Genomic DNA, 27,817 nt, shown 5'->3' on the forward strand with positions numbered 1-27,817 from the left:
TTAGCATTTATCATCTGACATACTGCTTTTTCACCGTGCCTTTTATTGTCTCTCTTCTCCCACTAGAATGCACTCCGCAGAGACAGGGTTTTTTCTTTCTATTTTGTTTACTGCTACATTCCAAGTACTTAGAACAGTGCCAGGTAGATAATATGCACACATAAATACGTTATCGAATCAATGAATCCTGAGTCCTTGGAGACAAAATAAATTTTACAATTATTTACCATAGAAATCAGAAGAAGATTGTAGAAAGCTGTTTAGCATCTGCAGTGAGCTATAAGAAAATAGCTTCTGTGGTTCAACACCATTCAGAAAGAACAGGTTGAGATGAGGACACTCCTGTAAATGGAAACCATCCTGACTGGCTCTGCAAGAATTCAAATTAGTGACCTCCATGCAACATGCGAGCAGTTTTCAGAGAATACCACGAGGACAGGGGAAGGAGCAAACCCATAGGGTATTTATTTTGTGCCAGGCAACTTGCTAAGCACTTTGTGTATATTAACATTGAATCCCTGCAACAATCTATGAGATAGGCACTGTTTTATTCCCATTTTAAAGTAAGAAAAGTGAGACCCAGAGATGTTAAGTAATTTGTTCCAGGTTAAACAGGAAACAAGTGGGAACAGACCATAAACCCGGAAGTCTGGCTTCAACCTGTGGTCTAGGTCACTCCCAGCACTACCTTCCAGGTCTCAATGATGAAAGGAGGAGCTTTGATTCCAGGTGGTGATCTGAACCCCCTTTTAAACTGTCTTGCCAAAGAACTAAAATCACCTGTAAGCCAGCCCTGAGAAGCATAGGAGGATGCCATACACCTCTTGGTATTTAATTTTGTACTAACATACACCCATGCCAGAAAAAACAATTAAGGCAGTGTCGGGGAGAGAGACATAACTGGGAAGGAAATGATGGGGCTGGGACTCAGGAAAGGAAAACCTTCTGGCACAAGAGGAAGATACTTTTGAGCGTGACCACATTAAATCTTTGACGGTCCCTGACCTGGGCTAAAGGCAGAGGTGGACCAGGGACAGGAGCGGGGTAGATGGAGCTCCACCTTGTGTGTGGCTTCAAGGGCCAGTCAGCAGTGGAGGAGGAGAACATCAGCAGTACAGGAGGAGAGCATTCGCTCCAAGCCGGTTCCCAGGGTACACGGTAAATAGGAAAGAAAGGGCTTTACTAGGAAGCTGTCGTTGCAAAGAGACACCCCAATGAAAGGAATAGGCAATGCTTCTGGTAACTTCTGGCTGTCCCTCTGTCTGCAGAGGAGCTTCCTGCTGCCTGGTTATCTCCTTTCACTAACCACTCTTCACTCCGCCACAAGACAGCCAGACCTCTTATCTGGCCAAGGAATGCATGAGCATGTATAATTCCTTCCCTTTCCCTCCGAGATGGAAATACGTAGACAGGGGCTCACGGAAAGGTTACTGAACAGATGAAAAATGCCCTCATTCTTATTAAATGGGGCTGACCTGATAGTGCAGCATCCATATCCCCACGAATTACAGCAAGAAACCAGATATTTTAGAACAAAGACACTAGTGTGCATTCTCAAATAAGAAAAAATAAGGACTGCGATGAAGTGTGTTCATGGAACGAGAGTTAACACAGAAGAAACCTGAGTTCTTCAGGCCTGGTCTTCGCAAGAGTTCACAACAGTTTACTAGATGTGTGTTTAAGGAATAAAACCCATAAAGAAAAGCAAGGTCATAGTATGCAGCTGGCTACTGCTAAATTAATGAGATGTTTATTTGTTTTATGCATTTATATAGAATTTATCTCACAGTTAAAAGGTTAAGAAGGATAAAGAGTATATAAAATTTTATATCAATGAATTTGAATTTAGGTGATAGGGGAAACTTCCTGGCAAAATATTAATTTCAAAACCTGACTCAAGGGAAGAAATTTCCTACACAGTTCTACAACAAATAGAGAAATAGAATCAGTAATTTAAACTTTTGCAACAAAGGAAACACCAGTCCCAGGTGATTTTACAAGTACAATCAGACAATGGTCTAGGAATTTGTAATCCCAGACTCACTGCCATGCTTTCCATAAGAGAAAAGAGGAAATTCTCCCCTCCTCAACTTTTGACATGACTGTAACCCGACTTCAAAACCGGACTAGCTTGCAATAAGAAAAAAGAAATCAGATGCAAATACCCCAAACAAAACATTAATGAACAATTCAAAACTACACAAATAGGAAAAAAAAATTATTTCAAAAAATCAATACGGGTTCAAATTTAGTAAATCCATGTATGTAATTTGCTACATTAACACACTAAGAGAGAAGGAAAAACTTATTATTACTACAATGGAGGTGGTTAAAGCTCAGCATGATTTAAAAACAAAATATCCTTGTAAACTAGGAATGAGATGGGCCTTCTTAATCTTATAAATGATAACCATAAAAAACCTATAAATACCATACTTTAGGATAAAATAATAACACAATTATCTTTAATATTGGGAAAATACATACACCTCTCATTATTCCTGTTAAATATTAAATTGGTGGCCCTAGTTGAAGACAAGAAAATAAAGCAGTTAAGAGATTAGAAAGATTAAGATTGTTAGTAACTATGGATACTCCAATCATTTACATAGATAACCCAAAGAAATCTGTACACAAATCATTAGAATTAATATATTTGCCTAGTTGTCAACTTTAAGGAATCAATTGCATTTCTATTCGCCTAGTAAGAATGTGCTATTTTCTTGAAGATACCATTTATAATAGCAATAAAAAATAAGGCATTTAGTAATAGATTTAACAAAAGTTTTCAAGATGTATATAAAAATATATAAAGCAGAAACACATTTAGGAAAGCCCCAATAAAAGAGATATACTATGTTTATAGATGAGAAAATCTAATATCATAAACACACAATAATATAAATACATGAATGGTTTCATAACTGAACTGTAATTCATGCAATACAAAACACAAACATTTTTCCCAAAATGTGCAAGCTGATCTAAATAAGTAGAAAAGGTAACAAAACAAGAAGAACAAAGTAACAGACCTTGCTCTTTCAAATATCAATACTTGCAAATTATTGTTAATTAAGGAAGTGGGATATTGACACAAGTTTAGTTCAAAAACAATTGAACAAAACAGAACTTAGAAATAGACCCATAGAAGCCAGATTTGGGTCTCCAGAAACTCAGGAGGCTGAGACAAGAGGATTGCAGTCTCAACAACTTAGCAATATAGTGTCCCAAAATAAAATTTCAGAAAGGGATGAGGGTGTAGCTCAGAGGATTCAATTCCCAGTACCACAGACACACATACATAAAAGGAAGAAATTGACCCATACATATGTGGAAATGTGATAGAAGTTAAATGTAGCAGGGCAGATCCAGAATTACTAACATTTTCTTTTTCAATGTGTGGTACTAGGTCAGGGACAAAGAATTGAAATTAAATTCCTACTTCTTAGTAAGCATAAAAACACTACTTAAAATGGGTTGAGTTCATTTAAAGAGAAAAGCAAGACACAAAGTTAATGAAGGTTTTTTGCATAATACATATAGCCAATAAAATAATTCATATCAAGAATTTACCAAGTACCTCTGCAAATCAACAATAAAGAGTTGATAATGTCCAAACATTAAAGATGCTCACCCTCTTAGTAAATAGGTGAAAACAGATAGAATCTCAGTGAAGTCTCATTTAACCAGTTGGTCTAGAATTTTGGACCTAATAAAACCAAATATTTGTCATGATATAGAGAAGAAGGAACTTTCAGAAGATTGCTTGGGGGTGTCTACACTGCAACCACATTTTGGAAAATGATTTGGCATTACTCAGTAAAACCCCTCAGTCTACCTGTCCTATTCCTAAGTTCACCTTAAGAATGTACCTAATATTCATATGAGCTATGTTCTGAGATAACTCCATCTGGAAACAACCCTAATATCCATCTGTAGAAGAACAGTGAAATAAATACAATAAGATGATGTTTCTGAACTGGAGATGAATGAAATACATCTGTGTGCATCCATGTGGATTAATCTCAAAACAACATTGAGTGATAAATACAAATCTTAGAATAAAAAAAAATCTTTGTGTCTATAAAGGAAACCAAGAAGAACTAAATGAGAACTTGTCTTGGTATAGATGTATCTATTTATAACTCCAAGTAAAAATAAAGAGATTGGCTAACAAAAAATTCAGGGTAGAGCTTGAGTCTTTGTTGTTACTGTTTATGGGAAAAGGAGTCAGGGATGTGAGGCACACAGGATGCTTCAATGGTACCCTCATGTCTCATTTCTAAAGCAGATAGTGGACATGTGTTCATTTCATAATTATTCTTTATGCAGAATTACATAGTTTTTTAAAAATATTTTTAGTTGTAGATGGACACAATGCCTTTATTTTATTTATTTATTTTTATGTGGTGCTGAAGATGGAACCCAGTGCCTCACACATGCCAAGCAAGCGCTCACCACTGAGCCCCAGCCCCAACCCTGCAAGCAGTTTTTCCTATGCAAATGCAACAGGAGCAAAGTAATAAAGTCCTAGAAATGCAATTTGTAAGGAACAGAATAAAAGTCCTATTTTTAACCAAGGGACACAAAATGAAGCATTAATAAGTGAAGAGTTATACGGCATTATGAAATAGAAGGACTCATAGTTGTAAAGAGATGTCCTAGCCCCCCAACGAAGAGGAGAATGTACCTGAACTGCCATTACGAGTTCTGATGGAATAGTTTTGAAATGTTATAAAATCATTCTGAAGTTCTTCTCAAGGAATAAGTGGGTACTGATATTCCCAGAAACTTTGCAAAAGGAAAATGATGAAAGAGAAGGCCTTGTTCTCCCAAGTATTAAAGCATGTCATCACTACACAATAGAGGGACACTGTCACAGGAGAAGCTACAGCTCCCTCAAATTTGCCAGGATATGAACTAACTTAACACGGTGGTAGGATGGCATTGTAAATCCCTGGGGGAAGTTTTGACTGGTCAATGAACTGCCCTGGGAAAATTGTAAGGAATTACAGTTAGATTTCTACTGGGTACAAGATCCTAAATAAATGCCAGATGGATTATAGTGTTCCATGTAAAGAGAGAAAGATGGGAATAAATTACAAAATAAATCATGAAATAGCTACTCATTGGGGTTTTATGTTTATCTGATTTGGGATGAGAAAGAGAATTTGCTCTAAGCCGGAAAGACCAGGTTGCCTGGTGATGCTATTTTGAGATTCACTGTAGTATTCATCCTCCACCTCCATCAGATGGACTTTCAGATGAATGGGTAGAATCTGCAGCTCTGTTCAGCTCACTTTCTGTTTCTTAGTCATTAAAACTTCTTGATTCTTCCCAAATTCTGATTGCAAGTTGTCCCTCATTATATTATTGGTAGGTAGCTTCACCCCACTTCTTAAGAGAGCTCTTAGGTACCTCAACTCCTCCCTCCAAAAACATTTGCAAATTTTCTCATCTCTCGCAGAGGGAAAGGGACTTTCTTTCCACCCACCCCTGTTCCTGCCTTCTGGGGCCCTCTCAGTGTCAGTGAGTCCCTCTCTCTTCTCCACGATTCCACCCCTTTCTTCTGTTTTGAGTTCTTCCTGGTTGCCCCAGTCCTGCAATGACCTTGCCTGTCTTTGGGAGGGGACACCATCTGGGCTCCGTAGCTCATTCCTGCTGTGTTGGTGTCCTCGCTTCACCTTCCACTCCCTTCTCAACCCTCTCCAGGATGGCTTGTGACACCAGCATTCTCCCCAAATCACTCATGCTCGGGTCACAACCTTGAGGACAGAACCCTTGAATCCATGGGAAAACTTCAGGCCACATCTTACTCAACTTTTGGCCACATCTGTCATTGTTGACCAGTCCCTTCTGGTGTTCCAGTGACAACTTGACTTCCTGGTTTCCCGGTTGCCTCTCTGCACACCACCTCCGGTTTCTCCAGTTGTTTTTGTCTTAACTGTTAATAAAGGAGCCCCTCTTCAGCTAGTCTTTTTTTTAGCTCTTTCTATACTCTAGCTGTAAGATCTATTTGCCAACCACGTTTCAGTTTCCAAACATTGGCCTGGTCTTGTATACCCAGCCAATAATCAGTCACACCTCTACGTACACCCCGGGGCATTCACCTCTGAGCCACATCCCCAGCCCTTTCTATATTTTATTTTGAGACAGAGTCTCATGAAGTTGCTGAGGTTGACTTTGAACGCCGGGTCCTCCAGCCCCAGCCTCTCAAGTCACTGGAATTACAGACCTGCTCCACCACACCCAGCTAAGACCCCCACTTTCTATGCACAACAGTCTGAATCCCCAGTTGCATAAATCAAAGTGCTGGGGCCCACCATGACAAGTCTCTTCCCTCCTTGATCCTTATTCATCACCATCAAGTCATGTTAGTTTAGCATGACAAATACCTCCTATACAATCCAATTTTCTTCTACACACCCTCTCACTGGTCCAAAGGACCGTCCTTTCACCCAAAATGACAATAGTAATCTCCTAACTGATTTTTCTCCTTCCACTCTTGACCTCAAAAAGCTATTCACTAGCTGGGTGCAGTGACACACACCTGTAATCCCAGCCCCTTGGGAGGCTGAGGCAGGAGGATCAGGAATTCAAAGTCAGCCTCAGCAAAACCAAGGCACTAAGCAACTCAGTGAGACCCTGTCTCTAAATAAAATACAAAATAGGACTGGGGATGTGGCCCAGTGGTCAAGTGCTCCTATCTCAATCCCCATTACTCCCCCACACAAAAAGCTACCCACCACATTCCAACACTCTCCACTTTTGCCTTGGTAACTTCTACTTATCCATCAACATTAATTAATTTGCCACTCAATATCCTGACTTGCAAGGCTAGATTTTCTCTACTAGATTCACCTAATGCCCTATGCCTGTAACTTAGAGTTAACAACTTTGATGAATTTATTTGGGTGTATTTTTTAAATATATGTCTCCCTCTTAGAAGGGCACATGGTTTTATCAGGGGTTTATCTACATCCCTAACATCCCTCATAGTCCCTTGGTCACATTAAATAAGAATATTTATAGGGAGGAAGAGTGAGTGGGCTAGGGTAAACAATAGGAGATATGACTAAGTAAAAACTTCTACATACCTAAAAGATTTCTAAAACAAATGAAAACCTGGCAAAAATATTTATAAACTATGCCAAAAGAGTATGTCCTCAAAAGCAGATTATAGTTATGAACCCATAAGATAAAAATGAGCAAAAATAAAGAGACATACAAGAAAATGAGCAGAGGGTGTAGAGAGCATGTTCCTAAAAGAATCAATGCAAATGGCTAATTAAATTGAAAAAAAAAAAATCTGTGCTCTCCAGTATTCTAAAAACGATACACACATGCACTTAATTTTTTAAATAGTGTTGGCAGAGATCAGTACTAGGCATATTCTTCTGTTGGAAAGTCCAGATTTGTACAAACTTTCTGGAAGGCAATCTGGTAATACGTGTCAAAAGCTTTAAAAATAACATGGTTTGCACACTTTGGCCTAGTAAATTAATTTCCATGAATTTATCTTCAGGACATCAACAAAGTTGCATACACATACCTTATAAGAATGCTCTGTGCAGTACTACTCAGAATAATGAAGAATTTGAACCAAATTTAATCTCCAATAAGAAGGATTGGTAACTATCTTCTAAGCAGCTATTAAAATGTATAATCTCCAAAACATTTCAGGTTTTTTTAAAGTCTATGATTTATTTAATGATAAAAGAAAGTCACAACACAATATATACAGTAGGGGTTAACATTTTAAAAAATCAAATATAAATATGCATGTTTTATATTTTTTAAAAAGTATATTCTATACATGAAAAACTGGAAAACATCTTCAGATATGGGTAGTTTGCATGCTTTTGTTCTTTATCTTTTTAAAAATCTTTTTTTGTGTATTCTTAATATTCAACAAATTGTGTGTATCATGTCCATAATGAGAAAAACTAAACATATTTTAATTTAACAATGGGGAACTGATTGCAACATATGGCCAAGGCTATATCTAGAGAGGCGTAGCCTCATGATTAAGGGTGTATGACTTGAAGCTCGTAGACAGGTGTTCTGTTCCCTCTTTACAACTTAAGAGCCATCTGACCTTGAGCAAGGTATTTAATTCTCAGAACCTAGCTCTCTTATCAGCACAAAGGAGATAATCCATACTGGGCAGAGCTATTTTATGGCTTAAATGAAATAATGTATGTAAAATTCTGATCAAAGAGTAAGCACTTAGTAAAACTACCTGCTTTTATAATGCTGAAATATAAATAGATCCTGTAATGATTTACATGAATTCATGATTCTCTAGAGGGTTAGAACTGAAAGTGTGGGAAATCATTTAGCTTCTGGCTCAACATCTTCCAGACTATTGTGAGGATGCTGTAATTCCAGCAGGAGGATGCTAAGGAAGACTGACCTGTTACAGGAGCGGCCCCAGAAAAGACTGTGCTCCCTAGGGCAAAACATTTGTGTAAGTCATTCATTCACCTGTTCATCCAACTAGCAAATGGTATTTAGCATCTACCCCAAGCCAGCCCTGGAGACTCAGCAGCAAGACAAGCTAGCTACCATCTTGGAGCAAAGCAAACAACTTCTAAGTGGACTAAAGTTTCAAGGCACTCAGTTTTTATTGTACTGAGGAGTCTGGAAACTAAGGAAACCTTTTCTAAAACTGAAGAAAATTTGGCAGAGTTAGGAAAACAAGAGTTGGTAAACTTCTGAGGTCTTCTTTAATTTCTTTCTTTAGTGTTCTGTAGTTTTTATTGTAGAGGTCTTTCACCTCTTTTGATAGATTGATTCCCAAGAAGTTTTTTTTGTTTCTTTTTTTTTTTTTTTTTTGAGGCTATTGTGAATGGGGTAGTTTTCCTAATTTCTCTTTCAGTGGATTCTTCACTGATGTGTAAGAACGTGTTTGATTTATGGGTGTTGATTTTATATCCTGCTACTTTGCTGAATTCATTTATTAACTCTAGAAGCTTTCTGGTGGAATTGTTTGAATCTTCTAAATATAGAATCATGTGGTTGGTAAGTAGTGGTAGTTTGAGTTCTTCTAATTTTGGCATTTGCTGGTAAATGCTTGGTGCTGGAGAATATCATGCTAACCTAAATAAGCCAATCCTAAAAAACGAAAGGCCAAGTGTTTTCTCTAATATGTGAATGCTAATTGACAATAAGGTCAAGGAGGAGGGCTAGGGAAGAATAGAGGTACTTTGGATTTGGCAGAGGGGAAGAAAGGATAGTAGAATGAGTTGAGCATTATTACCCTATGGACATACATGACTGCGTGACCATGTAATTCTCCATCATGTGCAATCAGAAGAATGAGAAGTTATTCTCCATTTATGCATGATGTGTCAAAATGCATTCTACTGTCATGTATAGCTAATTAGAACAAATTTTTAAAAAGGGAGAACAAAAAAGTTGGTAGACTGATGGCAAAGCCCACTTTGTATTCCTCACATACCAACCCTAAAACAAAGACCTAACTGGGGATTTCCACACATCGACAGGGCGGGGACCTGCTGTTTTCCTCCTTGCTCTGATCAGGTTCATTCCACTAATGTTCAGTCTGCAGGTGAAAAACTGTCAACCTTCTAAAGAGGGGTCAGCAAATTATAGTCCATGAGTCAAATCCCACCTATTGCCTGTTTTTGATAATAAAGTTTTATTGAACATATCATACCCATTCATTTATGAATTGTCCATGGCCATTTTTATGTTTTGATGGCAGCATTGAGGAATTCCAACATAGACTGTATCATCCATCAATCCTAAAATATTTCTACTTTGCCAACCCCTGTTCTAGGTTGATGGGACTGGAGAAGTGATGTGGAAGGTGACATCAAGTTTGTAACTTTCTTCTTCTGTAGTTCCAGGAGCTGTTCCTCTTGAATCCATCCAAGGAGGGCCCTTCGAGGAGAAGATTTATATCCAGTGGAAACCTCCAAATGAGACCAATGGGGTCATCACACTCTATGAGGTAAGAGGCCTCTTGGGCTGCTTCTATAGTAAGTGAATACCTATTCCATTGAAGATATAGAGGTGAGAAGAACACATATTTTCTGATAATATAATGGAATGAAACACCAGAGCACAGAACTGGGCTGTCTTGATAGCCTAAAGAGAAAGAAATCTGGACACATCATACCTTAAGATGTCTGTGGTGACAACTGATCCCTCCTGCAGAAGAGTCAGGAACCCAAGGAGTCAGATTGTCCTGATGTAGAACAGAGGAAGAAACTCATTCCTGGCCAATGATAGTTAAATGATAGAGAAATCATGATATGTGGTACTCACCCCATGGATATCAGTTCCTAGGCTTTGTAAAGAATCCCAGTGTTATTCTCTGACCCAGGGTTACAGGATTCCTTTAAATTTCTTTGTACCCAAGTCATATTATATTGTTAGCCAAGCAATTATATCCAAATGCCCCCGCCAGGCATTAGCTGGGCCTTATATCAGAGATGGAACCAAACCTACTCAGGCAGGAATGTTCCCACCAAGACAGCCTAATATGGCTTCCTGAAAATTTGTAAAACAAACTTCATAGAAGTCCATTGCCAAACAAAATAAAAGATCTGTGAAAAAGCTCCCACAGCTTAGATTCAAGTACTGGAATGTGGATAAGATTGACTCTCCTCTCACTCCTGAGACAACACTAGATAAAACAATAAAAGCAAAACAATGCAGACGCAAGGGCGGGATGCTGAAATTGGAAAGAGGTAGCTCAGTCTCCGACTAGGTGTACCATGGTCTCAAGTGACCTTGGGCAGGCTTCTCCTGTCCCCAAGCCCATTGCCTCATGTGTAAAATGGGGGTGATGTCCATAATTTTTGTCACTTCAGGGTCACACTAGCAAGCCTAGGGAGGGAAAAGGCACAAGCACCCCCAGGCAGAACGACCTACTACGGGCCCACGCAGAACGACCTACTACGGGCCCACGCAGGACCTTAAGCCACTGAGAGCTCTTGCCAACACACACACACCTCTGGAGAGGGGCTTGTGGGGTGACCTCTGGGGAGGGAAGTCAGGGAGTATTGATGAAGGAGAAAGACTCAGCATTAGTCTGAGGAACCCGTATGCTCTCTAGGATGTAGATGGTCCTCAGAGCTCTCTGAAGCAGGGGATTATCCTCCATCTTCAAGGTTTATGAGAAAACACATGTTTCATTAAATCTAGCATTCCTTAGAAGAGACATCCAAAACTTCAGTTTAGAAATGACAGGGAACTTGGTGCAGCTCTCAGGATCGGCATTTGGGAGGAAGGAACAGACATCTATCTCAACCATTATGAGCCTTTCTGGGCTGTACGGAGAAGCTTCCTTCCTGAGTCTGTTGTAAGAGAAGGGGAGGGAGTCACACTGATACACCTTGCCAAGGACATGGTCCAGACCTCATCAGGGAACTTGGGGACCGGAAGTTTGATGAAACAAAATCCAATAATTTCAGAGATATTCTTCGTAATGTGGAGACCACAGTTATACACACACACACAATAGAGATCTATTGTGCATAGCAAGCTGTTTCTCTCTGTGTGGCAGAGAGAAAGGACCCATGATTTGAGGAGCAATTGTAATATGTGAAAATCTCTCCATGCCAGAAATGCAGGCCTTTTGAAATTCACAGGTCAATAAGATTTCAAAGTTTTGAAGGAGGAACATAAGTGCCTTACCATCTTTTAACATTTCATAAAAGAAAAGATATCATTCAAAAAATACAGAAAGGACATAATTTCAAATTGCATAAATTTAACTTTATGAATAACTCATGACAATTGCCTTACTTTCTCTCATTTTGTCTTGGAATGATGACAATTTTGTCTTGAAAAGGTTTGGATCCTTTAGGTACCTGCACTTGGAAACCACTGGGCTGGGTCCTATTGCTAGTGGGGTCATCTCTCTGTAGAGACTTCTCTCTTGAGAGTAATATGCTTTTTCTTCTAGTACAATTGTACACTGGACTGTAGTAGCAATATCATGACTACTGTCCCATGACGAGAAGAAAGAAATCAATGGAGGGAGAAAAGGAGGGGCACACACAACTGGAAGTTAGACTCCTGGTTTGAGCAATAGCTCCTGAACTTGAGGTATCATTTGTGATACCTTCTTTGGAGCTCTGGGCTCAAAGGTGAGAACAGGTTGACACAGCACAACTTCTGTTTGGACTCAGCACCTTGGTGATTTTCAGACCTGATTTCAGGGATATTGACATTTCCATGATGGTCTCTGCTGGAGATAGCTAGGGTGAGGGAATCTTCAAGTAGATCTTTTTGGCTGCTCCCTAGGCCATGATTATAGAGAACCAGGGTTGGAAGATTGCAGCTGGAGGGCTTTTTTGTGAGCATGTGAGGCAAATTTTGGGAGTACAGCAACATGGTTGGGAGAGATGTTGAAGGAAACTGGGAGTTTGGTGGCTTAGCATCATATTTTATGTATAAACATGATAGTGATCACATGTGTTCCAAGCTAGTGAGGCTCAAGAAGGTAAGAATGTTGACTTTTGAGGTCAGGCAGCCTACAGCTCAGTCCCCACTAGGATAACTTTCTGCTGTGTGACTATGGCAGGTCAAGTGCCCTCTCAAGAGCCTCAGGTTCTTGAACTTCAGGTTCCAAAATGTCACGATAATAGTAGAGTTTTCTTTAGAGGGTTGTTGTGGGGATCATTTTACATATGTGTTCAGGACAGTGTTTGGCATTCAGAAATAACATTATAGATGTTAGTTCTTATCATTATATGAAAATGAGGAAGTTAGGGGAGGGATGTAAAGTGCAAAAAACAGGATGGCAAATCCATGTCTCTTCATTCAGGTGTGGCTGCTACTGCAATCCACTGTGGTCCATGGCCCACCAGGAGCAGCATCCCCCCGGAGACCGTTAGATATGCTCATACCAGGCCCCATCTAGACCTCCCAAATCAGAAAATCTCCCATTTACGTGAATGATGCACATAGGCATTAAAATTTGAGGAGTGCTCTTCTAGAAAACACTGCTTGTTAGAAAGCCTTAGCAACTAGTGGAAGAATATGTCCCCCTGAGCAGAGAGATGGGGAGTTCCATCCACACTGGGCTCAAGCCCATCTTCCCCAGACTGTAAGCAGGAGACCTCGCTTTTACAGACATTCATAACAAAATATGTGTTTATGAGGCAATTTCCAAATTTAATTAGATGAAACCAATTTGATTTTTAAAATTAGGTTCTAGTTGTAATTTCAAGAAAGGAATCCATAAATTTCAAATCACTCTCTTCTGGCCTTAAAGAGGATATTTTGTTACAAAAGGAAAAAAAAAAAGTAGGATAACAATGGAAACAGAAACCCAGGATTGCCCATGCCCTCCTACACACAACGTTAGACTCAGCAAAATAATCAAAAGCAAAGAAAAAAATAAAATAAAAAATAAATTAAAAAAGAACCACTAAAACAGGAATTTCCCTATTGGAATAATAGGGAACAACAGGTAGTGTTAAGATCAATTTCCTTATTTCCTTCCCCATGGGTCCAAGTCACAACCTCTGGATTTATCATTGGAAAACTCTGACCCCCCCAAATCTGAGTGGCTTTGGGCAAGTCCCATTGTGTTTCTGGGCTTCAGTACCCTCTTTATAGCCTAAAGGTTAGGGTTAAGGTTATGAAGATCATTCCAGGCTTCAGCCAAGTAAGAACCAAGGGATAAATAAATCCACATCCTACCCACAAAAGCAAAGGTTCTGTTTCACTGTGTTGCTTTGTGTTTAAACCTTGCATTAAGTGGGCAAGTTTTGGAAGGCACACCAGTGATGACATTTGAAGAAAACTAGCTGGTGCAGAATCCTGGAGGGAAATGACAGTGGCATGTTTGACCCACAGGAGACCAGAGTGACTGAGGCTTCATGAGCATGGAGGATGGCCATGAGATGATGTGGAGGAACTGGGGACAGGGCAGAGCGTGCAGAGCTCCTGGGTTGGCATTGTACCCCAAGAAAAAATGCAAAGCCCTAGAAGGGTTTTAAGCAGAGAAATGTAGGAATCAGATTTGCATTTATGAAAGATCACCAAGCTGTTGTGTGGACAATAGACAGGGACGGGTGCACGAGCATCTCTAGGACACCCAGAAAGCGTCTCCGGAAGCACGGTCATTTCCATCATCTATGCTGTTGAGAAGAATGTTTGGCAATTTATTGGGAGACCTTGTACCTGGTTGGAAGATGTGAAAGTTTTATTACAACTGCCTGTTCCCTGCTGCTAACCAGGCTCGGACACTATTAGTCAACTTAGTTCACTGTGACAACACACCTGAGATAAACAAGTTAAAAGCAGGTTGATTTATTTTGCCTCATGGTTGCAGAAGTTTCAGTCCATGGTCATTTGTCCCCATTGCTTTGAGGCTGTGCTGAGGAAGACACCATGGCAGGGAGTGCTTGGTGGAGCAAAGCTCTCACCTCCTGGTGGCTGGAAAGCAAAAAGAAAGAAAGGGAGGGTCCGGGGTCCCGTGTACCTTGAAAAGCACACTCCTAATGACCTTAACTTCCTCCACCAGGCCCCACAGTAGCATCAACCTGTCGATCAAACTTTCAACACTTGAGTCTTTGGGGGACATCTAAGATCCAAACAATAACAGACATCTTCCATGCAGTATGGAGTTCTGATCATGCTGAACTTCCTGGAGCCATAAACTATTAGATCCTGAGCCCTTTCCCTGACCCTCTTGTCACCCTGGAGCAGTGAAACAGCCTGATTTGGCAGCAGCCACAGCCACTTCCCCTGCCCACTGAAGCAGACTCAGAATGTCCATTTCAGCTGCAGCAGCAAGTATTTGGGTGAGTTCACCCATTGGCTCAGATCTTTGGGGCTGTGTACGTTAGCGATAGATCCAGAATGCATTTTTATGATCAGTCCCCTAACGGAGTGACAGGTAATGCACAGGGAGAAGTAGTGTCAAAGTCCTGTGTCCACAAATTAGCAGCAGCAGCATCACCTGGGACCATGTTAGAGATGCAAAATCTCAGGCCCCAGCCCAGATGCACTGAACTGAGACTGCATTAACGAGATCCCCAGATGATTCGTGTGTACGTTCAAGGGTAAAAAAAACACTCGTCTGAGAGATGCTATAAAATTTCCCCTCCGGGATCTGTACAAGGAGGTAGTAGAGGTGGTATGTGAAGATCAACTGCTCTGACCGATGATAACATGGCAGTCATTGGCATGGATGATGCAGTCCTTGGATGAACTAAAGAATCTCTCTTCTCACTTTGATCCAAAGAACTGAGACTTTTCCCCACCAACTTGGAGATCATGCCATTCACAGGCTCTTCTAGAGCTCAGCTCTTGGGTTTGAATAGATACCAAAGTTCCTCAATCAGGCCTCGTATATGAAGAAGGATGACACAGCCTCTCCCATCTGACTCAGCTTTTAGGAACAACTGCAATTCATCAAAATCCAGACCATCGCAACTGTAGACATACACTTAGAGCCAGAATGAGGTCATGGGGGGGACAATCCAGTCAGAGAGTTGTCTGAAAACTCTTCAATAAAATAATTTAGAGACAAACTGTTCAGAGTTCACAAAAAAAAAAAAAACACCAGTAATCAATATGTGTTTCAATTCAATTAATTGTGCTCATCTCTGTCCAAAAATAAAAATTGCACAGTGTGAGGGAATTGGGCCAGAAGGTGTTACACTTGCAACTGGGTTAACGAAGTGTGAAAATATTTAAAATTCAGACATGTGAAGCTTCCCAGTAAGCCTTTCTGTTTAGCAGTCAAAATCACCAAGTTTCTAATTACAGTGTATAAATCTGAGGAGCTTAAAGGGAATGAGAAGACCCTAATGAGGCAGGAATGGGTGTCTTGATTATGCTAGAGTTGATTGACATTTATCTTGCAAGCTATTCTAGGTGCCTGGTGCTCACAGTTAAATAAAACACAGACTTCGCCTCAATAAAATCAGGCAGCATTCCTACGTGGGAGCTCCTTTAAGGGGTACGATAGGTCACAGGGTTGTCAATATTTTTCCAGCATACAGATGGTAGGATTCATTCTGAACAAAAAAACCACGGACCCCAGGAATCAACATGCCAGCAGAGTGCCTTGAAAGAAGGCTTGTGTTTGTTCTGAGATGGAGCAGATTTCCGAACGGGCTGGGAGAAGACACAAACATTGACGGAGAGGAGGCCAGCTGCCTAGTAGAGGAACTCAGAAGCAGGCCCTCAGAGAGGCCCATGGGAGGTTTCTGGCTCTGCTTGGATGAGTGGGCGCACCTCCTTTTGTTCTTTTAGCATTGCCACAGTGACTGTTTAGGGCTCCCTGGCCCCAGACTCTCATGCCTCTGGTCCATAGAGGCATGGTGGTGGTGGGGGGGAATGTGGTCCAGATGGGCAGGAGGTAGCCTAGACAGGAAGGGATCAGCTGGATCGTGACTAATACAGCCCCAAACAAGAATTTGCATAATGCAAACCTGATCTCCGTTAATTAGGATACACAATTTGCATAATGCAGGCCACTATTGGGTATAACTTGAGCCAGGCTGGTAACTAGGAAAAAAGCTCTTGTTTCTTTTAAATTGTTTGAGCCAGAAAGTGAGAGTTGCCCATCCATTGCCTCCAGCTGCCGTGCTGCTAGTCCTCCAGAGCGCCACCATTTCTCCTGCCAAAGTAGTCGCAGGTCAGGGAGAGCGGCCCGTCTGCTGCACCACACCTTTTCTGAGCACCCATTGATGCCTGGACCATCTCAGTGCCTCCCTGCCACAACCTGCCCACTCCTCTCTGCACTGCAGCCAGACAGAACATCTTTAAGTAGTCCTTCTGATTATGTTACTTCTCTGCTTGGCTCTGTCTTGACTTTAGGGCACTGGATGATCTGGCTCCTGCCTGTTCACTGTGTTCTAGCCCTCCGGGCCTTCTAGCATTTTCTCAGGCTTACCCAGTTCTTTGCAACTCACATGTGACTCCATGAACATCTTTCCTTCTGCCTACAACACTCTTCCTTTCTTGCCCCTCATGACTGCCCCTTCCTGTTCTTGACTTCCAAGAGGTTTTCCCTCACCTACCCTCTTGATCTAAAGATGGGCCCTTCTGTTTTCTTTCTTAGCAGCCTGTTTTCTTTCATGCCATTTTCAGTCTACACTTGATTTGCTTGGGTATTTTGATATCACCCAGTATCCCCTGGACTCTCAGCTCTAGGAGCAATGGGTCCTGCATTGGTTTATTTTATTTGTCAACTTACTTGAACCGTAGTGTCCTGATGTGTGGTCAACATTGTTCTGGATATTTTTGTGAATGTGTTTTTGGATGAGATTAATATTCAAATTGGTGGACTTTGAGTAAAGCAGATTGTTCTACATAATACAAATGGGGCCTTGTTCAATCCACTGAAGACCTAAATAAAACAAAAGACAGAGCTCCCCTGAGCAAGAGGGATTTGGCCAGCAGACCTCCAGACTTGAACCACATCAGTTCTCCCTGATTCTCCAGCCTGACAGCCTTTGGTTTTGAAATAACTAATACAGGCTGTATTTATTTTTCCGTATCAGTGTGTCCTGAAGATCTAAAATAATAGACTGCAAATAGTATGTACTCAATAAATATTCCTTGGATGAATATATGGATTTGTGCTTTATCTGAACAAGGGGTAATAATGACAGTTTTGTTTAATTTACTATGTCACACTTTGAAATAATCTCTGCTCAGTTTTGCTGTGAACCTAAAACTTCTCTAAGAAAAAAAAGTCTATTAAAAAATCACATCTGAGACTCTGGAGAGTGTGGATAAGTAAATAGGTAGATAGATACATAAACTAATGGGCAGGATGGATGGACCCCATTGCAGTCCAAACAGATCAGAATCTCTGGGAGAGAGTTCTATCCATGGGTGTATGTGTTTGTTTTTGGGTCGTTAAGTTCCTTGGGAAATTCTTGTGTCCATCCAGGGTGGGGAAGAAGCACCGTGTGAAATGAATCCAATCCCTCTCCGCTGGGGTGTTATGCTAGCTAAATACCTGATAAATAAACACAGCCTTGACCTTGGCTTACCCCATCTTCCTTCTCGTTCTGCCAGGCTCCACCTCTGGCTGATGTTACCCTGTAGCCAGCCCCCTCATGCACAGGCAGGTGCGAATGTTCTTTAAGGTTCAAATTCCAAAAATAAATAAATAAAATAAAATAAAATAAGATTTTATGTAGGAAAAAAAAAAATTCCAGAAGCCTCGGGCCCTTTTCCCTGAAGGTTGCTAAACCAACCGGGTGTGGAGTGATTGAAGACTCGCAGGGAGGGATCACTCTGTCAATATCCCTTTGTGCCTCACTAATGTCACCCTATAACTCAGGTGCTGGAGCCCACAACAGACCTTTCCTTATGAATCTTATTGCCTCTCCTAGAGAGAAGTTAGTTCTGTTGGCTTCTTTTTGTCAGATTAAAAAAGACATACACACACACAAAACTCAATAGATTTGCCCAGAGGCCTTCCCTAAATCTTAAAAGTCAGGAACCTGGGATGTCTAGGAGCCATTTTTTCTAGCCCTCAGCTCATCACTCAACCTTCCTAGGATGTTTCTCCTCCAGAGCCTTGAAAAATGCAGGCGTCTCTGGGTGGATGCCGCACACAGGTCGCCTGGGCTGACAGGGAGGCTGACAGGTGTTTCAATGGAAACGGCTCTGGTTGAAAAGAATGATCTCTGGCACTCAGAGTCTAGAAGGAAGGAAGTTGCATTGCGATGTAAGTTGCATTTATGCAAGTGGGCCCGTTAGCTGCCTGTCATCCACGGGCGGAGTGTCAGGAATACCTGTGTATTTGCCTGGGGGTGTTTCTTTTTCTCTGTTACATCACAGGTATTTGTGATGGTTGCCAGATAACATGAGGGAAGAGATCAACAGATGCATAGCCCTCGTTACCTAAAGGACAGCAAATCATGTTCTCCTGGCAATTAGTTTTTCATAACCAACATTAATCATTCAGTTTAGCTGTAGATGAACGGTAGGGGCGCAGTCTGGAGAATATTCCTGCAGTGCTCGTACGTAAGTCTGTTTGTCTCAGGGTGTGGAAGAGTTTATATGTTTGTGAGTTTAATATAACTTACAAAAGCTCTCTTAAACTGTACGCTGTTTAATATCAACTGCTGTATGCTGGTTTGGCCACGTGCTTTTACCTGTTTGCCATAAAGTCTGTGTGAGCCCTTTGCTCTTTGGCTATACCCATCTTCTTTGGCTATATCCATCTTCCCAAATCCATTCTCAGAATTGCTCTATTTCAGGAGAATTAACTTCAGGAGAAATCAGAGGCATGGAGAGACCCCAGAAACTCCAGGTCACCTTCTATCCCTACCACAGAAATACCCCAAGAAAACCTCCCTGTCATGTCAGGGGCTCCCAGTTACAACCCATGAACTTCCGCCGTATTTTTCTCTCAAGCTTTTGCTAAAAGAAAGTTTTGGATTAAAGTTATCTTTAGGTTATATTTAATCCCATGCATTTACAATCTTCCTGGGAGAAAGGAGGGAAGAAACTGAAATGTTAGTGCAGCTTTTGGCACTGCGTGGCTCTCTTTCATGTTCCTTAAATGGAAGGGGAACTGCGTTTTGATGTGCTGTGTGTGTATCCAGAGGCCTTTGCAGGGGATCCTCCTGTACACACTGTCACGTGGCTGGAGATGGGACCCTCTTTCTGGCTGCTTTGTCCTTTCAATGCACTGCCCAGAGGCGGTGTTTAAGTTGCGAAGTGTCTCTTTAAACATCACACGGTGTTCTCTTTTCATCTCTGATGTTTTACCTTGTTACTCCTGTTGGAATTCCACCTGGGCTGGGCAGTGCAGCTGGAATTTGCTGCTTTTAACTTTTGTTTCTGTTTAGGTCAGAACAGTTTTGTGTTTGAGACCTAAGTGAAACTTATCTGCAGATTTTCATCTATCATCAGGACACTTGGGCTCTCCCAGTCCCTGTAGAAGAATTCCCATTTGTGATTCATTGCTGATCCCTTTCATTGGCTCAGGAGGTAGCAAATGGCTTTTCTTCTCTTGTCCCAAACCAAGGGACACTTTTCTTTGATTGCTTTTTTTTTTTTAAGTCTTCACCAAGAGAGAAATAATTTCTTAAAATTGACATCCAAGTACAGGACCTTGTTCTGCTTCGTTATCATTCCAATGCATAAATGCAAACACACATACACACACATAGGTTTATAATATGCATACCCACCTGCATACACACATAGATACATAAAATGCATGCACACATACATATACAAACACATGCACACACACGTAGACACACATCTATGCTTACATACATACCAGGTGTCCTTCAGAGTCCTTCAAATGGTCATAAAAATGGACATTTTTTCTGGATCTCTTATTTGTTTTATTATGCTTTTAACATGTGTCATTCATTGAAAGTCAGATAGTGAATTGTCCAATTAGGAAATTTAAGATTGACTTCCGGTGTGCCATTGCACTTCAACAAGTCCCTTCCCCAACCTGAGCCCCAGTTTCCTCCATCATGAGTTGGGAGGATTGAAACATTCCTGGGGCCCTTCAGGCTCTGGCCTAGCATTTGGGTGCCAGAAATTAGGGGATTCTTACTCCTAGTTTCAGGAAGCTCTGTTCTCGTTGGCCTGGGCATGACCCTCTTCGTTCATAGTCATTATTCATTCTCACGATAACTCATCACCTAGCGAGACAATCAGGACTTTGACAGTATCTCGACTTACAACCTCCATGCCTGCTTCTGCTACCATCCTCCTGCCTCCTGCACTGTTCCAAATCTTGTGTGTAATTCCTTTACATTTTGTATTGTTTTACTACCTTATATATTCCTGGAGAGCCTATCAGTCTCTTTAGTCAAGATTTGCAGTTATATATAATCTTTTGGAACATTTTTATTCCATATTGTATCACTGCCATTCATTCCTACTGACGAGAGCTGTAGCCACTCATCTTGACTGCAACCTAATATTCCAATGAATCAAGATACTGCAGTGCATTTATCCATGTTCCTTTGGTAGGCAATGGGGTTTGCTTCCAGGACATTGCCTTTATCAACAGTGGTGAAATGAGCATCCTTGTGTGTACAAGATTTTCCCTCAAGTTTATATCTAGAAACTAGGGCACATGGCAAATGAATGTTCAACTTTCAAAAAAAAAATCCAAATTATTTTCCAAGATGGTCTCATCAACTTATTCTCATGTCAGCAAAGTATAAGAGTTCCTATAATTTCAAACCCTGTCTGATACTTGACATTGCCAGAATTGTTTTTCCTTTTAGCCCGTTGAATATAAATATAAATATAAAATGGCATCTCATTGTCATCTTGCTTTGTATTCTCCCAGTTGTTAATAAGGTGAATGTTCCCGTATCCATTCTCATTTATGTTGCATTTTCCATGAGATATTGATTCGTGTCTGCGTTAATCAGCGTCCAGTCACTGTGACAAAGACACCTGAGAAAAATAACTTAAAGGAAGGATCCAACAACTTGGATCCTGGTTTCAGAGGATCCAAAATAAACCTTGATTATAAATCATGGTTGCCTGTCCCCTTCCCTAAGGGCCTCCGGTGGGACAGAACATGCTGGTGGGACACATGGCACGGCAGAGCTGTTCAGCTCATGGACCTTGGGAAGCAGAGCAAGAGCAAGATCAAGGAAGGTCTGGGACAAAATATGCCCTTCCAGGCCCCCAGCAGCCTATTTGTCCAACTAGCCCACCTCTGAAAGTCTCCACCACCTCCCAATGGTGCCACCAGCAGGGGAGTGAACCCTCAACACAGGAGCTTTTGGGGACATTCCAGTTGTAACAGTGTCATTTGTTCATTTTTCCAGTTGGGTTGTAAAATCATTTCTTACTGATATGCAATACTTTTGGGAATATAATTTTTCTTTTTTAATTACAACTTTTAATTAGATAGAGTAGTGGGTTTTATTGTGGCAGATGCATATGTGCAAGGAACACGTTTTGATACTTTTGATACTTTTTGCCAGTTACTTATGTGACTTGCTGTTTTTACTCTCCATAAGGTATTTTTGAAAACTTCTTCATTATACTCAATTTTATCAGTCTTTGCTCCTATAGCTAAGATACATTGTATCCTGAACACACTCTTGCCTAAACCGAGGTTAAGAAAGATAATTCCCTGTATTTCTACCAAAACTGCATAGTTTTGCTCTGGAGATTTAAGTCCTTGATCTATTTGCGGTAAATTTTTATATACAGTGTGATATGGAGTGCAAAATTCATTTCAAGATGCATTTCTTATATGGATAAACACTTTTTCCAGGTTCTTTTAATAAATGCTCTTTTTCCCTGCTTTCTCAGGCCGTATCTAACTTGCACCCAAATTCCTGGTACAACTGAATTTTTTTCTGAGCTCTCAATTGCACTGGCCTCCGTAAACCACAGCCACACACAGTTGTAATTATTAGCGCTTCACAGTTAATCCTGATCTCTAGCAGGGCAGCTCCTTCCCCCTCATCCTCCCTTGGAAATATCTTGCTTATTCTTGCCCTCGGCGCTTTCATTTTAGCATCTACTTATCAAATTTAATGGAAACATCTGTTGTCAATTTGATTAGAATCTCATTGAACATATAAAACAATATGTGGGTAATTGACATCTTTACAATATTAAATTTCTCTATATTTATTTAGATTTTCTTTAATGTCCCCCATAGTTTTATTGCTTTACTTATAGAGGTGTTGCCTTTCACATAAAATCCAAACTGCTAACGTACATCATTAAGACTCGCATCTCTGGCTCTTCTTTCTCTAGTCTCCTTGGCCTTCTCTTGTGTACCCCAACATGCTGTGACCTTTCCAGCCAAAGATTCATTACACATGGAGCTCTTAGTAGCCAGAGGTCTCTGCCACCTCTTCTCCCATGGTTGACTCCTTCTCCTACCGTGTGGAACTGCAGAGACTAGGTCGAGACCCATTGCAAAGGTGTCACCTCCTCAGAAAGAGCCTCCCTGCTAGGCTTCAAGTAGGGCTCTTGCCACTTACCATTATCGTCTCCCCATTCCTGGGTAATCTTTACCACCATTCGTAACTATCACATCTTCATTTGTAAGTTCATCTCCCTAAATTTTAAATGCTACAAAGGCAGGACCCACCTAGAGATTCCTCATCATTACAAAGAACCCAGTGCCTTATATAGCACCTGACTTCAGTAGTACTCAAAGAGTGTGTGTGTGCGTTAAGTGAATGAAGATTGGAAAGGTTCCCTTAAATGGCTGAAATACAATGAGAGTCAGAAGTAACCCTCGGCATTAGTGAGTCTATGTATCTGACCTGACAGCCAAATGAATTCTTAAGATTCTGGTACAGGTCCTATAATAATCATCTCTAAGAGACTACATGAGGCTCCAGTGACCCATGAGTTTATACTTGTAGAATTCCATTGCGTAAACATAAACTTGTCAAGGTTAGGGATCTTTATTTACAACTATATCCCAAGTGCCTAGAGTTGTGCCTAACCCAAAGTAGACACTCAATAAATATTTGTTTAATGGGACTGGGGAGATAGCTGTCAGTAGAGTGCTTGCCTCGCAAGCACAAGGCCCTGGGTTCCATCCCCAGCACCGAAAAAAAAAAAAAAAAAAAAATATATATATATATATATATATATATATATATTGTTTAATGACTAAAACTATATTCCAGACTTGAATCAAGGTTATAGGCTAGCACAGCTATAATAAATATTTAAATGTCTACTTCTGCGTGATTGTTTGATTTTTTAAAAATAATTTATTCTGTGCTAATGTTAGTGGCATTATAACAACATCACATAATGTTAGGAAGGTTGTGAGTGGGACGTAATGCCTATCCCTGCTCCTTCATGCATCATCCATTGTCACGTGGGTTGATTTTCCTTCTAGTTCTTGTGCATCTGCAGCATCTTCAACATGTCTGGGATCACGTCGTTGGCTTTTCACCACGTTCTATATAATTCACTTCACTATCCCACTTAATGGCTGTCTCTGAACACATAGACCATACCTACTTTGTGATCACTTTATTTTAGGATGTATCGATTGATCTTTCTAGAATGTAAGACAGAATGCAGGGGGCATTAAGAGTGAACTGGATCTCTTCAAATAACTGGTTAGGCGAGTGTGAACTCTGCTTTTCTTTCTCCTCTCAATAGATTTGTCAGTTGCAAGCAGAGGCATTCATATCCTTTCCATTGATTGTAGAACTGTGCTCAAAATAATAGGTCTCCATTCAATAGAAATGGATCTGAGGAAGGAGAGTAGAACAGTATGTACAAATTTGGGTGGAAATCCATAAACCCAAGGTTAGAAGTAGTGGTCATAGTTTCCTCCTTGTTTTAAAACCTAAGTTTCAATTTATTTCCTAACAGAAGGAGATGGTATGGGGCTTGTGTGTTCTACCATTCCTCCCTAATACTGTTCTGTGGTGGACATTGGTCACCAACCAGGACAAGCTCTTGCACTGAGCTGTGGCATGGCCTCAGAGTCCTACTCTTCACATCATGGCCCTTGAGGTGGTTATTTTCATTCAAATGAGGTCAGCATTCAAGGTGAAGCCTGCCTACCATCTCCAGCCGGGGTTCAGAACATGGATGTGGGCAGAGGTGAAGCTCTGCACTGTTGGTTTATCCTACAGAAACTGTCTTCATAATAAATTGTGGGTGCTTTTACCCCTCTAAGCATATTTCAGTTTCCAACCCTTTCTGCAATAGTTATGATCCCAATGAACTTTGGGGAAAATACCTGCAGGGATCTCAGAATTATTGATCAACTACAAGATGAAGAAACGGATGTGAGGGTCTGGTGGGACTCCCCAGATGTTTTCCCCCGACTGGGCAGTGGGATGTCCAGTTACCAATGGAGTAAGCCTGATCCAGACATATCCGTATCAGAGTCACTCCTATGTCATGAATGAACTCAGCATGTCAAGTCAAGGGGACCAGAGGTGTTGGGAACCAAAGCAGGCAAGCCAAGCTTCCTGGGGATCTGCCTTTGGGTGGAGGTGCAGAGAATGCATCAGGACCCTGAGCAAGCAGATTTGTTTCAGTGACCTCCCGGGGAGAACTGGCTGGGCACTCTGGTGTTGTGATTCTCCCTAGGATCTTAGATTATCCTCGCCAGAGCTATTGCTGTGCCCATGACCCCAGGTGAGCCATGAACTGAGATTGTCTAGGAAGGCATAAAGAAGGTGGGAACTGAGCATGGCCTTGACAACCTCTCCTTTCACAACCGTTTTGCATCTTGGCAAGATGAACTTCTGGGGGCCTTTGGGAACCGGTCCTATAAGCAATGACCCAGGAGACCAGCCCCTCATTCCCACCATCCACCATATTGTCAGCTGTGAAGCTTCAAGGTGCCTTTGGTCCTTGTTCACACTCTGGGTAAAGGTACTGTCTTCAGTTCTGGAAGGCAGTTCTTGTTAACAATGTTTACCTGTCTCACTTTTTGGGAGAAGTTACCCATACTATGGAGGGTCCCTTCTTGAGGAAGAGGCCAGAGTGGAAAGTCAAGATCAGAACAAATCATCTAGAGAAGCTTCATGACTAACAAGAGAGCTCAGGAAGACGGGAGCATGTGTAGAGTCTAGGACTGCAGAGGAATTTCCCTTAAGGACCCTGAATATATGGCCAGCGGTGTGCAGCCCCCACCCACCAGAGGCATCCTGTAATCTTACCCATTCTCAGCTAATTTTTATAACAATATTACAGGTAGTTTGGATATCAGAGGAAAAAATTATCTTCCCTAGCACAACAATTATTTTTCCTTGTGTTTTATCTTTATTAATATGCATACATTTGTTACCTAACCATAATTACATAAAATTTGCTATTATAATTTTTCATTAAGTATTTTGTTACAATCATGATGCCTTTAAAGCACCATAGAAACAGCTTATCTTTTTTAATGACTGCATAATTGTCCATTGAGTGTGTATTGCTTAATTTACTTTTTCATTCCTCTGTTGCTTCCCCGTGTTCCTGATAATGCTGTGACGAACCTCAGGCTTCTAGTTGCATTGTATCATGGTAGAGGAAACATGACCTTCAGATCAGTTTGACCTGAATTCAAATCCTGATTTTAATGTTGCCTGGACAGGTGACTTTGGGTCAAATTAGCCTCTTTGGAATTCAGCTGATTTATTGGCTTAACTTTTTAAAATTGTGTAGGAGAAGCAGTCTTCAAACCTGCTGTACACGAGTGCTGTTGGAGTTAGAGCTATGTTGCAGTCTTAGCTGCCCTTGGCCGTTGCATGTCATGCTTGGTTTAGTGTATTTCTGTCTTAGCCGGGCTTGCAGGCCCACACAGGCCCACACAGGAAATTACAGGGGCGAATGGGATGAACACTTTTGTAACTCTTGATACATATTGCCAAATTGCTCTCCAGAATGGATTGTACCCCTGTGAGCATGTGTTTTGAGTCGTTTGTTGTGTTTTTATGCCAATCACCAAGTCTGGGAAGCAGGCCTTTGGCAGCCCACCAGAGATGGCTGTCAGCTCTCATGATACCCTCTAAGGAGGCTGATGCCTGAAGAGCCCATCACACATGGTGGCAGATCCATTCACCCTCTCCAAGGATGTGCTGGGAACACTGTGCCTGTTCACCCTTAGGTCCATAAGTGCCAAGTAGAGTGTCTGGACCCCAAGAACTCCACAGAGGGCTCTAGGGTCCCCATGAGAACTCTGAATTGGAGGACTCATGGACAGGTCCCTTCAGAGTCCACCATGAATGTGCTCTTTGCTACACCACCTGGTCTGCTCTTCCATGACCTCCATTCAATAACCTGTGGAAGAAAAGGTTGAAGCTGTTGGCCTCTAAGGCTGGACCACCCCTGTGTTCTGTCATCAGCATCACCGGGGTGCTCATAGAACTATGCTATCTCAGGCCCACCGCAGATCTGTGGGGTCAGGCCGATGCTGTTACAAGCCCCCCAGGCAATCCCTGAGCACATTCAGAGTTGGCCAGCGCAGCACTCACCCTGTCTCCTGGCCAGGATTTTCCATTTTGCTAGGAACGTTTGCTGAGGGCCTCAGTCTTAGAGCCATGTTCTCCCTGAGCCAAGTCCTCTCTGCTTCCGAATCTCCTTACCAGCAGTGAGATTCCTTCCTTGCCCCATTGCATCTGTGGACCTCACTGCCTCTTCTGGGTCAGGGCCAGGACAACCAATGCCTCCTTCACTGAGGTGACCAGACCAGTCACCCTGCTGCTTAAAATCCCACTGTACATCCCAGTGACTCTCGGGATAAGAACTCAACTCCTCCTTAACACGATCAGAAATTCCCTCCTTGAATGGTCCGACCCTTGCTGGCTTTCCTAGTGCCTCCTCCAGGTTTTACTCACTACCTCTAAATTCACAGACTTTACCTTACAGCCACAGCCCACTCCCTTGCTCTCTTCTTCCCTTCATCTAGAATGTTCTTTTCCATATCTCTTTTCTTGCATCCTCAGCATCCTACTCATGAATCCTTTGGGAAACACTTTGTCCCATTGCACTACCTGGATTAGGGGTTTCTATTTGTGATTTTACACCAGCATTTATTGCTTCATACTGTGAGCTTTTGGCTCAGAGTCCTTTTGCTTCCTGGAACACATGCTAATGTGATTGAGTTCCCAGGACCCGACATCTGGTTGGTCTTCTGTGAGTGGCAGTTGAGCCAATGCCTTCTCTTGGTCCTCTGGGTCTTCTCTGCCTCCTCTACCTGCTCCCTAGTGCTGGAAATTGGATTTCAGACATCACTGAGCTTCCATACTTTCTTACCTTCTGCTTAACCACAGGAGTGCCCTGTATAATAGGAGCAGGGAAGGCAGGGTTTCCCACTTCGCCACCTCCCGGAAAGGACACAGCTCCTCTCAAGGTGACCTTCCAGGTT

At 41.6% G+C, this 27,817-nt stretch overlaps 1 protein-coding gene across 8 annotated transcripts in view; it reads left to right on the forward strand.

Moving 5' to 3' along the window:
• Positions 1-27,817, forward strand: part of Ptprt (protein tyrosine phosphatase receptor type T) — a 1,023,334-nt gene that overhangs the window by 647,278 nt on the left and 348,239 nt on the right. For all 8 annotated transcript variants that reach the window (XM_047539644.1, XM_047539637.1, XM_047539640.1 and 5 more), the window contains exon 9: positions 9,870-9,979. In XM_047539644.1, the coding sequence (XP_047395600.1) occupies positions 9,870-9,979 (110 nt within the window). The remainder of the gene's footprint in view (positions 1-9,869; positions 9,980-27,817) is intronic.

This window comes from Sciurus carolinensis, chromosome 2 (assembly GCF_902686445.1).
Source record: "Sciurus carolinensis chromosome 2, mSciCar1.2, whole genome shotgun sequence".
Taxonomy (NCBI): domain Eukaryota; kingdom Metazoa; phylum Chordata; class Mammalia; order Rodentia; family Sciuridae; genus Sciurus; species Sciurus carolinensis.